A 17,258-nucleotide genomic window follows, 5' to 3' on the forward strand; every position below is an offset into this window, starting at 1 on the left:
CCAGGTCCGTGGCTGCCGCAATTCTTTCTGGGAAATGTATTAGTTAGGCGGAAGACCAAAGAAGGTCTAGGCCGCGAAGGCTCCTGGGAAATGTAGTCTGGAGGGACGACAGAGACGAGCCCTCGGAAGACACTGGTAGGATTCCCCGCGCCCGCGCGGAGAGTGGGGTGTCCCTGAGGTGAAGCAAGCCTAAGTAATGGTTACCACGGCAACGCGAGGGCTGGCTTATTCCAGGAAAGCGGGTCTCTTGTTCACGTGAGCGGTTAGGGGTGTGGCTCTAACCTAGGAGGCGTGGAGAGGCTACTTGTGGCCTATAGGATGGACGCTTGCTGAGGTGGTTGACTTGGTGAGGCCGGGGCCTCTGAGGGCAGCCGTCTTGGGGTCTTGTGCAAACCGGCTGGCAGTGGGTGGCCCGGAGTACGGAGAGCTACACTGGGGTGCGAGGTGCGGCAGGAGGGCAATGAGGTGATCCCTGCTCTGTTGCAAGACGAGGCCTGAGCAGGTAAGTGCTCCATGGAGGCCTTGTAACTGTCTATGGAGACCTCCCGCCCTCGGCACCTCTCAGTTGTCGTGACATGGCACCGTGGCCAGGCCTACTGCCTTCGGTTTCAGAGGCCCGTGCCCGTGCGTGACACGGAGCGTGACAGCAGGCGTGACACGGAGCGTGACGGCAGGCACACGATGGCACTGGAGCAGCAGCTGTCACGGTCCGGCTCATAAGCATGAGGCAGAAAGCGACGACAGAGAATTGTGTGGGCTTTTGAAACCTTAAAGTCCACACCAGTGTCACCCCTGCTCCAATAAAACTATCTCCTAATCTTTTCCAAACAATCCTACCAAATGTGCACCAAGCCTCCCAATATATGAGGCTGTAAGGGACCGTTGTGACTTAGACACACACAAGACCCCCACTACTTTATTTTTTATTTTCGTGTTGGGTTGGGTTTGGTTTGGTTTGGCTTTGGTTGGTTATTGTTTGCTGTGAGGCAAGGTTTCTCTAACAGTCCTGGCTGTCCTGGAACTCAACTCTGTGGACCAGGCTGGCCTCAAACTCCAGTTCTACCTGCATCTGCCTCTTAAGTGTTGGTATTAAAGTGTGTGGCATCCCACCCAGCTGTGTGGTTTTTTTCGATGGGGGTCTCATTCTGTGTACGTGATTGGCCTGGAACTCATATGGACCAAGCTGGACTCACCTGCCTGGGCCTCCTCAGTCCTGCTTTTACAGACGTGGCCAGTGAGCCTTCATGACTTGAAAATCTATGGTGACATTTTCTCTTTTTTCACCCAGAACTAAAACCAACCCTCATGACTAAGAATGGGTGGGAGGAGCCTACGAGGTGTCAAGGTAGCACGTGGCATTGGCAGTAGTGCTTGGAAAGTTTGTCTTTGGACCTAAGAGTTGAAAGAATGAAGTTTTAGGGAAGAGTGTCCAAGCAGAGAACACAGCCAGGGCCCGGCAGTCTGCGCTGGTCTCTGGAGGACCCTGTAAAGGCCCAGGGCCCAGGCTTTGTTCCTCCCCCCACTACCAGGATAACCAAAGTGAGTGGTCTGGGAAGGTCGGATGCTGGCAGCACGACGTCTTCATTAGGTTCCACTGGATCCCCACCTGGTGTCCCTGCACCCGCCAAGGCCCACTCCCCCACTCCACCCCCAAGGCGAGCCTCGCTGTGCGCATGCGCGGGTGCAGGCTTGGCTTGGGTATAGGAGGTGAGCATGAGTGAGGAGGGAGCCATGGGGAGAACCCGAGAGCGCTTTCCGCACCCAGCTTCCCTGTGACTTGCTCAAGACCTCCCTGAGCCCATTTCTTCCCTGGCTAAATGTCCAACAGGAATATGCCTTGCAGTGTGTGCTTGTTAAGAGAAACCCACAAATGAATAGAAACAGCAAGGGTGGAGATACCGCCAAAGACTCTGTGTACCTGCAAATGGAGGAGGACAGGAGGACGGCGCCCTGGGCGTCCAGAAATACTACTCCCCAAGGCCTGAGACTTGCCTTTTGCATACCAGGCCTGCCCCTGCCCAACTAGGTCTCTGTCCTCAGCTGCTGCTCCCTCCCGCCCCTGCTGTATCCCGCCCTTGGTCTAGGCCGCAGGTCCCGCTCGTTTTCCCCTCCCTCTTGTGTAAAAGGCCCCGCCCCTAGCCAGGTTGGCCCCGCCCCTACTCATCTTTGCTTTGCCCAGGCTGCTGCCCAAGGTTCCCCTCCCTCGGGTGTTCTACGCCCGACTCCCTCCCGCCCTCCTTGGACTCCTCTCAGGCCTGATCCTCAGCACAGCCACCCTAGGGTACCAGGCTGGACCTCTTAGCCCACAGGCTGAGGCTCCACCCCAGGGTGATGCTATCCGCAGGCCCCGCCTCTGTGATGGCCCCTCCCACTCCGGCTAAGTGCTTGCGCAGCTGACTTGTTTTGCCCTCCGCGCCCTCCAGAGCCCTGCAGCCTGGTACACCCTTGCCCTGCGTCGTAACGACAGTCGGGTTCCCTTACGTTCTCTACTGTTCATGTTCCTCAGCGTGCAGTGTGGGAAGCTGAGGCACGAGAGGAGGCGGGGGATGGCTCCGCCACTGCAGCGCTCGCTCGGCATAGGATGGGTGTGGCACACGCTCTTCATTCTCAGGAAAGTCAAAGGCTTGACAGCCTTGGCTACACAAGAGCTCCGCTCACCGGAAGAAAGGGAGCGAGGAAGGGGAGGAGTGCGGGCCAAGCCTGTGATTCTAGATCCTTTGCGTCCCTCCTTATCCCTGCTGTACGAGCCAAGGCCACCAGGGGGCGCGACACTCCAGCGAAACTCACACCTTAGTTCGCAAGGTTTATTCTGTTGATCAGGACAGATTTGTTTCGACTGTTGTGACAGATCTATTGATCTGTTAGATTGGGAACTCTCCGTGAGGAAGGCGAACGGAGCTCCGTAATCTGACCTCTGACCTCTGCAAGTTAGTGGTTGCTTGTGCTTCCCCCAACCCCCAAATAAATGTTTTTAAAAATGGCAGCAGTTCTGAAGTCTGGCTTAGCACTTGCTAATGTAACAACAGACCAGGTTTAAGTCCCCGCAACCACATGGTGCACAGAAACATGCGGACAAAACACCTATACACGAAAATCATATTTTTTAACTTTTGAAATTACATTTGTTTTTGCTTTTAGACCAGGTTTCCCTGTGTGGCTAGATGTCCTCTGTAGACCAGGCTGGCCTTGAACTGAGAGGTCTGCCTACCTCTGCCTCCGGAGTCCAGGCATGCACCACCACCGCCAAGCTATTAAAAAATCTTTTAAAAGCACTTTTTATGTCATTTTAAAAAATATTTGCTTAGTTACTTATTTAGTTATTTATTACGCACATACATACCCTGTATGTATGCCAGCAGGCAAGATCTCATCAGAGATGGCTGTGAGCCGCCATGTGCTTACTGGGAATTGAACTCAGGACCTCTGGGGGAGTAGCTAGTGCTCTTAACCTCTGAGCCATGTCTACAGCGCCCTTCCCCTCAAAAGCACTTTCATTGACAGAGATTAAGTTCCACAACCAGCAATGGTGCTATGCTGGATCCCACTTAGGGTACCTAAGCCGCCGGCCGCGAGCCGCGGGTGCCGCAGAACCTCCGACCACCAGAGGGCGCTGGTATCGAGCCTGTCTCTCTGGCCCGGACGGCCAGCGAGCGGCATATATCCCAGGATTCTGCGCGGCCTCGTTCTTCCTGTCTCGGCCGCCATAGGAGAGCAGCAGGTAAGCGGGTGTCGTCGGGGCTCATCTGTCGCCATCCGGCCTCCGGGCTCCGCTGCGCGTCCCGGCGGGCGTGCGGGCGTGCGCGGGCCGAGGTACCGTGTCTCAGCCGCTGACTTGTCCCTGCTTCCCGCAGCCATGGCCCTGCGCTACCCGATGGCCGTGGGCCTCAACAAGGGCCACAAGGTGACGAAGAACGTCAGCAAGCCGAGACACAGCCGGCGCCGCGGGGTGAGTGCCGGGGATGCGACCGCTTCGGCAGAGATGGGGGCGGGAGCTTCGACACCTGCGTGGGGGGTGGACTGGGAAGGTCTGAGGGGTCCGTGGGCCCCGCCGTCGATGGGGCGTCCGAGGGCAGGAGGCAGGGTGTGGGCGGCCGCGTCCCGCCCCCTCTGGAAGCCTTGGTTTAGGCTTCGTGACCGACCTGGGGCTGTTGTCGCAGCGCCTCACCAAGCACACCAAGTTCGTGCGGGACATGATCCGGGAGGTGTGCGGCTTCGCGCCCTACGAGCGGCGCGCCATGGAGTTGCTCAAGGTGTCCAAAGACAAGCGCGCGCTCAAGTTCATCAAGAAGAGGGTAGGCTGCGTGAGCGTGGGTGGGTGGGGGTGTGCCTGACAGCAATGGCCACGGGTGACGAGCCACGACTCCCCACAGGTGGGCACACACATCCGAGCCAAGAGAAAGCGGGAGGAGCTGAGCAACGTCCTGGCAGCCATGAGGAAGGCGGCGGCCAAGAAGGATTGATGAAGCCTTCCCCAATAAAAGATAGTTCTTGCAGCTTCTGTGTGTGTGCGTGTGGTGTGCTCATGGCGGCTGCAGACTCGGGTTCTTGGAAAGGTTTTCTTTATTCATGATTCTACAGCTGTGCTCGTGGCTCTGCCACACCATGATTATTTATTGAGTCCCAGACCCCCAGGTCATCTCTCCACAGCCATCGCCTTGAGTTGCTCTCGCGGGGGGAAGGCAATGCGGAAAATGTCGCGGTAATGATCCACGAAATGAACTTCCAGGCCCTCTGTGATGAAGGGAGCCAGGTCCGAGAAGTCCTTTCTGTTCTCAGCAGGCAGAATGATGCAGGTCACACCAGCACGCTTAGCCTAAGGAAAGGTGTGTCAGCTGGGTGCTCTTCCACCCTGAGGTAGCCAAGGGGTAAAGGTAGCAGGCACTCACCGCGATGGTCTTCTCCTTGATGCCACCCACAGGCAGCACCTTGCCAGTGAGGGAGACCTCCCCAGTCATGGCCAGGTTCTGCAACACTGGCTGCCCCAAAGCCAGGGACAGCAGTGCAGTGACAATGGTGCAGCCTGCACTGGGGCCATCCTTGGGGGTAGCGCCCTGGACAGAGAGGCAGTGGTGAGCTGCTGAGATGGGGGATGACATGGGGAGGGGTATGACAGGGGCCTACCTCAGGAACGTGCAGGTGGATGTGTGAGGTGACCAGGAAGTCATTGTCAGGGTCCTGCTCCATCAGGAAGGCTCGGGCGAAGGTGTAGGCAATGCGGGCACTCTCTTTCATCACATCTCCCAGCTGACCTGTCACCTCTAGGCTGCCCTCCTTGTCCTCCTTGCTGCCAATCAGCTGTGGCCTTCTCAAAGAAGTCTCCACAAACAATGTAGAGCCTCCTGAAGGTGGAAAAGGTTCAATTTGATCTTACACTCCCCAACTTAAGATTCCTAGCACTGGTAGCCTGCATAATCAATCCAGGCCCCATCTTTATTTACATCTGTAGCAGCCAGCTGGCTAGGCAGAAAAGTGTGGGTGCTCACCCATGGCAGTCCAGGCCAAACCCATGACCACGCCAGAAGGTGTGACTTCATACATGCGCTCCACTGTGAACACTGGCTTCCCTACAAAGTCCTGCAGGTTCTCAGGCGTCACCTGTACCGTCTGTGCCTCCCCACTTACGATCTTGTATGCAGCCTTGCGCAGCACCTGCATAGGGTGGGTGGGTGTAGGTGGGGAGTTGCTGGGCAGAGACTTGCCCACCCTGTGTGGTGCGGGGGCCCTGTGGGCAGACTCACCTTCTCCACCTGCTTCTGCAGGTTGCGCACGCCGCTCTCCCTGCAGTATTGTTTGATGAGCAGAGTGAGCACTGCCGCTGACAGTTGGGCCTTGCTCTCATCTAGGCCACACAAGGCGCGGGCCTGTGGCACCAGGTACCGCTGTAGGGAGCAGCTGTCAGCATCGCCCATTGTGCCCACCCAATCTGCTCACCCCCTGCACCAGCTCATCCCTCCCTCTCATAAGCAGAGGCCAAGAGTGAAGAATCATGGTTCTATCCTGAAGACCATAAGCCCCAAGTGTCAACCAGGCTGTGCTCACCTGAGACCTTTGCCCATCACCTGCCATGCACTCAGGACTATTGTGGGAGCCACGTCTGATCTTGTGCCCCCTCCATCCCACAGGACCCCACATACCTCTGCAATGGCCAGCTTCTCCTGTGCTACATAGCCTGACACATTGATCATCTCCATGCGGTCCCTCAGTGGCTCCGGGATGGTGTCGATGACATTGGCGGTGCAGATGAATAATACCTGGGTGACAAGAAGCTGGGTGTACCCTCTCCCATAGCACTAGCACCTGACCACACGGGTCAGCACTCACCTTGGACAGGTCCACTGGCACATCCAGGTAGTGGTCCAGGAAATTGGCATTCTGTTCAGGGTCCAGCAATTCCAACAGTGCTGATGATGGGTCCCCTTGGTAGCCTCGGCCAATCTTGTCCACCTGAATTGGGAAAGGCAGGGGCCATGGGGCTATGCCTGGCTCCCATACTACAGGATAAGCTGCGCAATGACCTGTCCCTCCTGTCCCCAGAGCCTGCCCCACCTCATCAATCAGCACTAGTGGGTTCTCTGTCTTGGTCTTCTTCAGACACTGGATGATCTTCCCAGGCATGGCCCCCACGTAGGTACGCCTGTGGGAGGCAACACTGTGGGTCAGTGTGCTGAACAGAAGCCCACAGCACACCACCACGTGGCCCGTCTGGAAGCACTTCTGACCTCGCACAGGTTACCCACTGCTCTCCTTAGCTAGCTAGCACTTGGCCGCAGTCTGCAGTCAGGCCCACCTCAGTTCCCTGTGCACTAAGAGGTGGGGTTGGCCTGGCTGAATCTTCACAGGGGCATGGACGTACACTCAAGCAGACAGCAAGGGACAGGGGTGCATGAGAGATGACAGGAGAGGTACAGAGAAAACAAGGCTGGAGCAGGGCTTGAGGGAACTGAGTGGACAGTACAGGCAGGTGACCAGCAGGGAGGCCCACAGTGCTGGGCACGGGGTTGGGGGGGTGCGGCTGGAGAGGGTCTAGAGGGGGTGGAGACCATGGAGAGCTTTTGACAGGATCCTTTTGTTTTCTGAGCAGGGTCTTGAGCAGTCCAGGTAGGCTTAGAGCTCCAGAGCATGGCATGTAGCCAAGAAAGGCTCCCAACTCCCGAGCCTCCTGCCTAACTGAGTGCTGGGATAAATGAGGCTCCCTGCTCTGCGCAGGCCAGTCAGTTCCTGCAGTGTTAGGACTACCTTAGCAGCCAGGCAGACCTCAGCAGTGTGCCCGCCTCTCTACAGAGCCTGCTTCCCCTCTGTTCTCTAAACTGGAACAACCACAGGCCTAATGAAGGCCATCTGTGTCTGCTGCCAGCTCGCACCAGCTTGGTGTCTGTGCTCAACTCAAAGCCTGCTGGGCTCCATGCCGCCCACACTCCTGCAGCTGACTACTCCTCACCTCCGGCTCCTCACTAGCTGTGTGATTAGGAAATGCACTTTTTAAAAACAGGTCAGGTGCATGTCTTTTAATTCCACACTTAGATCTACTCTGCAGGTGGATCTCTAAATTCGAGGCCAAAGCTTAGGGCAGTCCATGATAGCAAAGACTACATAATGAGTCTTAAGAAGCAAAACAACGTCCAGGCTGACCAACAACTAGTGCGCTTCCTTGTACCACCCTCACACGTGGACACCCAGGCCTGACATACTCTACTCTGGCCAATCCAAACCTGAAGAGAACAGGAGCAGGAATGTAGATTGGGTCACATTGTGTTTGCCCAGTCAGGTGGGTTATAGGCCCAGCCTACCCACCTGTGCCCCTTGATTTCTGCCACATCTGTCATGCCACCAACACTGAAACGGAAGTATTCGCGGCCGAGGGCACGGGCAATGGAGCGTGCAATGCTGGTCTTGCCCACACCCGGTGGGCCATGGAAGCAGAGGATCTTGCCTTGTGTGGAGCCTCGGAGCTGGCTGACTGCAATGAACTCCTGTGAAAACCAAGATGGTTCAGTGCATGGGAGTGCATGCAGACCCCCAGAGCGAAGACACGGGGACTTCAGGGGGTCACAAAGGCTAGGTTGACTGGAGCTGTGGCTGCATGACCCTGGGCTGAAGTCTGACAGGCTGGATGTCAATCATGTTAGGGGCCCCTCTTCTATAGCCTGGCCCAAAGTGTACCTTGTCACAGCAGCCCCCACCCAGTATACCAGGCTTCTGCGACTCATCCACCAGGGACACTGAGTCCCAGTGGATAGTTGCCTGGTACTCTACTGGGAGAAATAAGGACAAAACGAGGCGGCCTGCCCAGGGCAGTGCAGTCCTTCACATGCTATGGCCTCACCAGGACCCGCTTCTTTACATCCTCCATGCCGTAATGGTCCTCCTCCAGCACAGCCTGGGCCCGAGCCAAGTCCAAGTTCTCATCACTCTGCCGGCCCCATGGGATGGACGTCAGCCAGTCCAGGTAATTGCGAGTGACACTACAGGGACAAGAAACTGTGACCAAATGTTCCTAGTGAGGCTGTGTGCAGGGCTGCAGAGCTACCCTGGCAGGAGCCACATCAATGGACCTGAATATGATATCCCAAGACAAGTGAGTGACACCCTCCCCCAGGAGTTGGGGGTGAGTGGGTATGCCTCAGGGAAGAAACCGAGGTCAGGAAACTGCGTCTGAGGCTGTCCTGGCTAGCCTCCAAGCTGTGGACAGCAGCAGCGGTGCCCAGTGAGGGACCTTTGAGAAGTGGTCACTGAGGGAGGCCAGGTGTCATAGTAACACAGATGGAAGGCTGGATTCCAGGCTCCCAGAGCATCTTCAGGTCAGGATTTCAACTCAGTGCAGTTGCCTGAAAAGACTGAACTAAGGATCCCGGCCCCAGTTAGCCTGGAGTATCTGTGCCAGAGTGACCACAGGGTCACAGAGCAGGAAAAAAGCAATACTTAGAACCTGAGAAAAAGAAAGTATAGAGTCTAGAGGTGGAGCCCAGGCCACATGACGGTGCTAGTAGGGCGTGTGTGCTCACAGACCACGTGGACCCACCACAGACTTGCTTCCTGGGCTGCTGTAGACAAAGCCTGAGGGTGGGTGGGGTAGGGCAGCCAGCATCCCCACAGGGACCTACATCCCCGGCCTGGACCCAGAGGCCTTCCACATTCCCAGCAGCCTGCATAGGACCACCACCAACCCAGGGACTTGGGGGACAGCGAGCAGAGGTGGCTATGGGCTCACTTGAACTCAGAGGAGTGGTTGTCCAGGAGAGCTAGCTTGCTCAGCTCCTCATCCACCACGTCCATCACATGCTTGGGGACCACAAGCTCCCTGAGGCGCTCCCGGAACTTCTCCTCGATGGCGTCTTTATCATCCTTCTCCAGTCCCAGCTCCTTCTTGATGATCTTCAGCTGTTCCTGCAGCAGGTACTTCCTGTGCGTCTGCTTGATCTTCTCCTCTACCTGTGGCAGGTGGAGCTTGGGCAGGGTGGATGGGGAGGGAGGACACAGCCCCTCCACAGAAACCTCTGGCCCAATCTCCAGTGGTGCTAGGAGCTAAAGGGCCTCCTCACCCACACATGCTACCTGAGCCCCAAGTCAGCGGCCCAGGTTTCTACCCTGCAGGCTCCCACAGGTCACCCTGACATGGAATTTGCAGTTTGTTTGGACTGCTGTTGTAATGCCCAAACACATCCAATACACACACGAGAGTTAAACCTGTGTCTGTTTGTTTTTGGTTTGAGCCAGATCATGTAGCCCAGGCTAGCCTCAAAACTCTCTATACAGCTGAGGATAGCCCTGAACTCTTGAGCCTCCTGGTCCAGCTTGCTTAGCAGCTGCAGCATAGCCTCAGTAGGGGAGGATTTGCTATGGAAAAATCAAAGACAGCACATGCCGACTGGCCTAGAACACTGGAGGCTGAGGCAGGCCTGCACAAGTACAGGTTCTGGATCCTGAAATGAGTGTCAGAGCCAGGATGCATCCCCTTCACCCCCATTCCCTCCTGTCACCTCACGGCCTAGGCGCTGCTGAAGCTTGCTCAACTCAAACTCCTTCTTCAAGAGAGACAGGGCCTTATAGAGCCGCTTAAGGATCTGCAAACAACGGAAGACAGTGGGATGGGTAGCTGTCAACAGGGCCCAGCACAGCCACAGTGGTGTTGGCACAGGAACAGGCGCCCTACATAGACCTGGCCGGAGCATGAGGCTGCTGTTGCTAGCCTGCTCAGAACAGTGGGCACACACTCACGTTGGTCTCTTCCAGCACATCTTGCAGCTCATGGGACTCAGCTCCAGTGAGTGCAGCACCCATGTCGCTCAAGTAGATGGGGTTGTCCACCACACGCTGGCCTGCCTGCATCATCTGCAGCACGGACTCTCTGTAGGAGTGCAATGCCAGTGCCTTAGAGTGCTGTCCTATGCCCCGTACACATGCTCTGGCTTCAGTGACAGCTGGCTTCGCCAGTGTGCAGTATGGTGCACCAGAGTCCACCTGTCACTGAGTGGCAGTCCCTGTCCTGCCCAGCCGTGCAGACACTGACCTGTATAGAGGGTTCAGGGCGATGATATCCCGAATGGTCTTCACAATCTCTGCAGTCAGGGCCTGGCAGGCAGCAACCATGATAGTTATGAGATTGAAGAAGGGGAGCCTCCCATCCCAGCCAACTACTGTCCACTGGAACCACAGAGCAGAACCTAAGGTCAGCAGCAGGGAAGACCCAGGGCAAGGGCTGTAAAAACTAAAGCCAGGGCCAGTGAAATTGCTCAGAGGATAAAGGCGCTTGCTACCAAGCCTGATGACCTGACTTCAATTTGTGGGCTCCACATGGTGAAGGAAGAACCAACTCCTAACACCCCAAAGTGCCTCCTGACCTCCAATATACACACTGTGTGACACTCCCACGTCACCCCCATGTGTGAATATGAAAACAAAATAATAAAATGGGGCCCTAAGCAAGCACCCCTTCAGATGCATGAGGAACTGCCCCACTTGCCACACTCCTTAGCTTTTGCTTTTTGTTATTGAGGCAGAGTCTTAGACTAACATCAGTAATCCTCCTGCCTCAGCTTCAGGATCCTGGGACTGCAGGCACACACTATCATAGCCAGATAGGACAACACCCTGCCTGGTGTCTAGTTCCCAACTGAGTTCGCCTTCATAGACGAGATCAGAGGTAGTGGTAGCCCAGGCCATTGATGCTAGCACTCAGGAGGTAGAGGCAGGCAGTTATCTTGAGTTCAAGGCCAGCCTGGTCCGCAGAGCAAGTTCCAGGACAGCCAGGGCTTCAAAGAAACTCCCTCTACTCCCTCAACCCCCAGCCAAAGAAAGAAACCAGAGCAAGAGGGCAAGGGGGCTCTGGAGCCTGTTTTGAGAGTAGAGCCCAACAGTAAGGGTAGCACAGTGCAACCAGCATGGGACATTACTCTAACTTGAAACGTGTTCTATTAAACAGAATGACCCCCCTACAAAATGATTACTACCCAGGCTGCCTGCAGTACCATGAAGTTCAAAATACCAGCATCAGCCCAGAGGCCTCCTCTCTCCACACAGCACCAGCTCACAACAAGATGTCACCAAGGGATTCCAGCATTCCTTCCACATAGCTCACAATCAGTCCAGAGGCATCTTTCCCAGAGCTCCAATCAACCACAACCAGTCGGGGTCAGACTCTAGAAGAGGCCTTCGTTCCCTTCCAGATGCATCCAACAGCACTGGGCACACTCTAGGCTCCAGCTTAGCTTGACTAATTGTCCTACCCATAGAGAACTTGAGGAAGGCAGGATAGCTTAATCTGGGATCAGAGTAGACATAACCTCCTTCCCTGCTTCATGCCCCTGCTTCCTGAGCTGTGGGGGAGGCAAGGGGGATGCGCTCTGCAGAATGCTAAAAGCCTATCATGGTGGCCATGAACCAGGGTGGGATGGGTTTGAAACCTGCCTTTTCTGTGAAGAGCCAAGGGCCTGTGTGACACAGCACAGCACAGCCCTGCCCACCTGTCCCACCATCTGTGCAGGTCCCAGCAGGGGACTGCTGCTTACCTTCACCTCCTCTGTGACCTGGAAGTCCTCATGCGCTACGTTCTCAACCTCCACCATGAGCACCTCACCGGACGTGTCAGCGGCTGTCTCAGCCACCATGCCCAGCTGGGGCGTGGCACCCAGCTCATCCTCCACCTCCTTCCTGCCTCGCTTCAGCTTCCTCCTGCCCTTCTGTTTGTTCTCTGCCTCTGGCTCCAGCCCCTCCGGGTCCACCTCCAGCTGGCGGCTGATGTGAATCCTGCAGACGGGCAGACAGGCACAGGTGGAACCAGGGCTACAGAATTGTGTGTTCAAAGTCCCTGTCACCCCAGGGCCTTCAAAACAATGGAGAAAGAAAGAGAGCAAAGAGCACTGGAAAGTGTCACCAACAGTGCAGCTCCGTGAAAAGACACTGTAGCCCACTACCCCAAGACCTCAGGGTGGAGGTCTTGCCCACAACTCATAAAAGCCACAATCTCTTCTGTGCAAGCTCACAGGCACATCTCTTCTCACCCTGGGCTCTGTACCTTCTGTGACCTGTGACAATCATGCGCAACTTGTCTCCAAGGTCCTGCATCTCATGAATCTGAGCAAACGTTCCCGTATGGTAGATTTCATCCAAGCTCCCCACCACGTCCGACTCATTGCTGAGGAGAACAACACAAAGGCACATGGCTGGGCTAAGCACAGTGGCTCAGGTTGAGGGTGGAGGGAGACAGAAGCGCCTCTACAGGTCACTACCTAACACCTGCTAAGTCACTACCAGCTGTGGCCTAGCTTCAAGGCTCAGCAGTATAGTCCTGGGTGGCAGTACATCACTAACACAGCCTCCAAAAGAGGACCCATGTAGGACTTCTCCTCTGCTGTTATGGAAGTCGAAAATCTCGTATGTGATGTAGAACCGCATCTGTGAGCGGGTGTACCAGAGGCCCCAACATTCACAGGGAGCTAGCAGTTCACTTCCCGCGTGGACAGCACTGAAGTCTCTTTTTCACAGCATTGGCAAAGTGTCTGCTGCCTGCTAGGTAAGTGTTCTCACTAAGCCCCACCCCGGCTCCTCAGGGAGAGACTATGAAGCCAAGTCCTCACCCAGGAGGAAAATGGTCGTATGCTGGACTCCGGGCCTGGCCCTCGGCTCCTTTTAGCTCAATGTGAAAAGTTGAGACTCCAGCCGAGTGGAGAAAAGGAGGGAGACTTACTTGTCATCTTTCTTTAGGAAAACGCCAACATAGGGCTGTGCCAGGCGGACTTTTCTTCTCAGCAGCTCAACCAACTTCTTATTTTTAACCTGCAGGAAAGCAGTAAGTGAGGACCCAGGGACACTAAACATCTCACACCAGAAATGGACTATCTAGCCACACAATCAATACTACTGGCAACATCACAACTTCACTAGTATCACAGACCTGGAGCACCAGGGAGACTGAGGCAGGAGGCTCTACAGTATAAACATGGGCTACACAAGGAAACTCAGGCTAAAACAGCACCACAATAGGAACCTCTGGTGCCCGCAGACCGGCAGTCTCCATCCAGCCTCGTGAGTGCCATTCCCCAGTCATCCTGTTCCTCACCACCTGTAGCAGGTGCGAACTAAAACAGGATAGTTAGGTATCATGGGTACACCTTTCACCCCTGCACTGGGGACACAAGGCAGATGGAACTCTTGGAGTTCCAGGCCAGCCTGATCCAAACAGAGAAACTGTTTTAAAACAAATAACAAAAACCAATGGGGCTGGAGAGGTAGGTCAGCAGTTGTTTACAGAGAGGACTGGCTTCAATTCCCAGAACTCACATAGTGTCTCTCACAATCAACCCTAACTCAAGTTGCAAGGAATCCAACAATCTTGAACTACATGGGGACCAAGCATACATGTAGTATAAATACATGTAGGAGAATATTCATACACATAAATGTAAGCACAAACTTATATATACACACACACACACACACAAGGACAGGTGTTACCTGTGGAGTATCTCCCCAGTCACCTTGTAATTTAGGCTTCCGTGAGACACACTACATAGCTGACTCTAACTGGGGACCGAGGGTAATCCTCCTGTCTCACTGTGCAGGATGAATAAGGGTAAGTCACCACACCTAGTTTACCTGTGTAATTCTGACATAGCAAGCCTGGGAAGGGGGCCCCAACACCCTTCATCTCAGTGTTTGGGATTCTTTTCTGTTCATCTGAGTCACAGGTCACACTGTAGTCCAAGTCTCCCCACAGCAACTCATGCTAGCCTCGGAAAACCTTGAACTCCTGATCTTCCTCCTTCCACCCTCTGAGCATTAGGATGACAGATGTTTGACTCTACATCCAGTATGTGTGAGTCTCGTGCATGGTAAGCAGTCTACACAGAACCCTAACCAGCCTGCAGAGCCATTCCTGTACACTCAGAGGCCAAAGACAGCACCTAAGTCTGATGGCTGTAGACTATCTAAAAGCTGAGTTTTGCTAAAAAAAGAAAAAAAATTATTCACTGGCTCTCAGGAGTCAGCTGTAGTTCTGTGATGGGTCTCAGCATCTTTATCTCCCTGACTTTGATCATTTTATGAAGTAATACCAATGGGAAACCACACACCACTGTTTCAACACCACACCCTGATAGCTAGCTCCCAATGTCACACAGGGTTCGCTTGGAAGAATCACCCACTGTAGGGTTAAGGAACCAGGTGTGGGCAGCCCTGGCCCCAGAAACCTAGAGAATAAGGAGGAATCCAGAATGGGCCTCCAGGGCAGTTCCATGCTCTTAGAACCTGCCAGACATGACAAGTCCTATGAGCACCACAGGTATGAGAAACTCACTCCAAGCAGCCAACAGCAGAGACTCATAACTCAGGACCAGATGGGGTACCTATTACCCAAAAGCTAAGGAGGTGGAAGAGAGGCTGGAAGATCTGGAACTAAAGGCCAACTTCAACTACACAGCAAAAGGGAGGGATGGCCTGAGCTACATGAGATCCTGCCTCAACCAAAGCCAAAAGCCTTGCCTTTACATACAGTCCTTTGTGTGAGTTTCACAAGAGTTCTCTGATTCCAAGACAAAAACCGCTATTATGTCCTTTTCCCAGATGAGGAAAACCAAGACCCTTGGGAGCAACTTGCAAACAAGTGATGGTGCCAAGTTATCTGGCAGATGTGTGTGTCCTTCTACCAGACAGACGGCTTGAGATGGGCCCTGGACGCATGGAAGTGGGGTACAGAGGAGCTTGCTCTAACCTTCCCAACATCTATGCTGATACACCTCCCTTCAAGACGTGGCAGAATAAGGCCAGGCAGGAGTGGCGCACACGTTTAATCCCAGCACTTGGGAGGCAGAGGCAGGTGGATTTCTGAGTTCGAGGCCAGCCTGGTCTACAGAATGAGTTCCAGGACAGCCAGGGACACAGAGAAACCCTGTCTCAGAAAAAACAAAAACAAAAACAAAAAAAGGGCTGGAGAGATGGCTCAGTGGTTAAGAGCACTGACTGCTCTTCTAAGGTCCTGAGTTCAAATCCCAGCAACCACATGGTGGCTCACAACCATCTGTAATGAGATCTGATGCCCTCTTCTGGTGCATCTGAAGACAGCTACAGTGTACTTACATATAATAATAAATAAATCTTTAAAGAAAAAAAAGAGTTGGCAGAGCAAGGAGACTGGAGGGAGACTGTGGGGCAGTGACTCACTGTGTGACCTTGCTACTAGGTTAACTGATCTCCACCAACTCCATACATAGCAGGGTAGATGGCAGACTGGAAAATTCCCCTTTAAAAGTCTGCTTTCAGCCGGGTGGTGGTGGTGCATGCCTTTAATCCCAGCACTGGGGAGGCAGAGGCAGGTGGATTTCTTAGTTTGAGGCCAGCCTGGTCTACAGTGAGCTCCAGGACAGCCAGGGTAATACAAACCCTGTCTTGAGGGGGGGGGGGGGGGGAAGTCTCTGCTTTCTGTTGATTTCATCATCCTGTTCTTTCTCCTTCCCTCCTCATGGCTTGCTAATTTGAAAAGATCAGATGGGGTCAGCTTCCTGCACTGGAATTTTCCTCCCCTGGTTAAAGGCTGTTTGAACTTTTTTTGGGGGGGGGGGGGCGCGAGAGGGTTTGAGACAGGGTTTCTCTGTGTAGCCCTGGCTGTCCTGGAACTCCCTCTGTAGACCAGGCTGGCCTCAAACTCAGAAATCTGCCTTCCTCTGCTTCCCAAGTACTGGGATTAAAGGCGTGCGTCACCACTGCCCGGCTTGAACTTTCCTTCTTTTAGGGGTAAATATGAGGCAGATGACAGGGACAGTGTTGGGGGAAAATTCTGTCCTCTTCTTTTTCTTTTGGTAAACCACTCAGACTTTAGTCATTCCAAGGCCTTTCTCCTACTCCTAGAATGTAGTCCCCTAAGCATGTAACTTTGTATCCCCACAACTATGCCCGATACATTAAGCGGGTAATTGAGGGTGTGAAAAGTTTGGCTACATGAGAAAATGTCTCAAGACAAAAGATACATAAGACTGTCTCAATAAATAAACACCACGCCACTGAACAAGAAAGACTGAGAAGGCGTTACAAAACTTTCCCCAGGATGGACGGGGAATAATGTACTCTGTAGCTAGTGGGCCTGGGATTTCTACCATTCGGGCTCACGGACTTCACACCCACTATCACGGGTCCTGAAGGACCCGAAAAAGGCAAGAATTTGTGTCCAAATGAGCCACCAAGGACTGTGGCACTCTTGCCTCAGACTCCAGAGTGGTGAGATGACAAGCAGAAGCGCAGTTTCAAAAGTTTCTTAGACACGAAGGAGCAGAAAGACCACCCAGTCCGGCCAGCAGAGCAGGGTGTACAGCAAGGCCAGGCGACCGGGGGTGGGGGGGCCTCTGGTTACCTCCACGATCTTGATAAAGCGCGGGAACACTGGGTTGCGGGTGATGGCGATAAGCGGTAGGTGAGGAAACACATCCGGAACAGTCATGGGCGCGAGCGCTGTGACGACCGGGCCTTCCCCGCTGCTCGCCGTGGCCCCGTCCTCTGCACCGCCCTCCGAGGTCTCGTCGCTGCCACCGCGGCTGCCCGCGTCCCACAGACCCCGCCACTGGCCCCCGCCCGCAAGAACGCGGCCCCCCCAGGGAGATGACGTGTCGCAGGCCCGACATCCTCGGCGCAGCCACGACCCGGACGCGCTCGGGACCCGGCCCCCGGTGACAGCCAGCAGCGGCCGCCGCAGAACCCAGCACCGCGCAGCGGCCCACAGCCTCACGTAGCCTGTGCTCGCCGCCATGGAACAGCCATACTGACGGCGCACCGCG

General features: G+C 54.7%; 2 protein-coding genes and 1 long non-coding RNA gene across 3 annotated transcripts; 2 read left to right on the forward strand and 1 right to left on the reverse strand.

Annotated features, from left to right (window-relative positions):
* Positions 1–22: 22 nt before the first annotated feature.
* Positions 23–1,871, forward strand: LOC127693009 (uncharacterized). The gene is made up of 2 exons (XR_007979568.1): positions 23–502; positions 613–1,871. It is a non-coding gene; the product is annotated as an uncharacterized LOC127693009 (long non-coding RNA).
* A 1,748-nt stretch (positions 1,872–3,619) lies between these two features.
* Rpl36 (ribosomal protein L36) lies at positions 3,620–4,493 on the forward strand. The gene is made up of 4 exons (XM_052193669.1): positions 3,620–3,718; positions 3,852–3,946; positions 4,158–4,292; positions 4,371–4,493. The coding sequence occupies exons 2-4, from the start codon at positions 3,854–3,856 to the stop codon at positions 4,458–4,460; spliced, it is 318 nt and encodes a 105-aa protein (XP_052049629.1). The 5' UTR covers positions 3,620–3,718; positions 3,852–3,853; the 3' UTR covers positions 4,461–4,493.
* A 49-nt stretch (positions 4,494–4,542) lies between these two features.
* On the reverse strand, positions 4,543–17,258 carry Lonp1 (lon peptidase 1, mitochondrial). Its single transcript, XM_052193660.1, has 18 exons — positions 16,838–17,258; positions 13,184–13,272; positions 12,512–12,631; positions 12,006–12,243; positions 10,508–10,569; positions 10,216–10,345; positions 9,978–10,061; positions 9,209–9,429; positions 8,324–8,462; positions 7,792–7,970; positions 6,547–6,634; positions 6,322–6,444; positions 6,135–6,251; positions 5,739–5,879; positions 5,484–5,649; positions 5,122–5,339; positions 4,887–5,051; positions 4,543–4,813 (listed from the first exon to the last, which is right to left on the reverse strand). The coding sequence occupies exons 1-18, from the start codon at positions 17,228–17,230 to the stop codon at positions 4,634–4,636; spliced, it is 2,853 nt and encodes a 950-aa protein (XP_052049620.1). The 5' UTR covers positions 17,231–17,258; the 3' UTR covers positions 4,543–4,633.

The sequence above is a fragment of the Apodemus sylvaticus genome, chromosome 9 (assembly GCF_947179515.1).
Source record: "Apodemus sylvaticus chromosome 9, mApoSyl1.1, whole genome shotgun sequence".
NCBI classification, from domain to species: Eukaryota; Metazoa; Chordata; class Mammalia; order Rodentia; family Muridae; genus Apodemus; species Apodemus sylvaticus.

Bases quoted from the DNA above. Each gene is read 5' to 3' on its own strand.
- Rpl36 (XM_052193669.1), top strand. From the start codon at position 3,854: ATGGCCCTGCGCTACCCGATGGCCGTGGGCCTCAACAAGGGCCACAAG. The intron at 3,947-4,157 runs GTGAGTGCCGGG...CTGTTGTCGCAG, and splicing joins GACACAGCCGGCGCCGCGGG to CGCCTCACCAAGCACACCAA. The intron at 4,293-4,370 runs GTAGGCTGCGTG...GACTCCCCACAG, and splicing joins TCAAGTTCATCAAGAAGAGG to GTGGGCACACACATCCGAGC.
- Lonp1 (XM_052193660.1), bottom strand. From the start codon at position 17,230: ATGGCGGCGAGCACAGGCTACGTGAGGCTGTGGGCCGCTGCGCGGTGC. The intron at 9,430-9,977 runs GTGACAGGAGGG...CACCTGCCACAG, and splicing joins AGCAGCGCCTAGGCCGTGAG to GTAGAGGAGAAGATCAAGCA. The intron at 7,971-8,323 runs GTGAGGCCATAG...TGGTTTTCACAG, and splicing joins ATGTAAAGAAGCGGGTCCTG to GAGTTCATTGCAGTCAGCCA.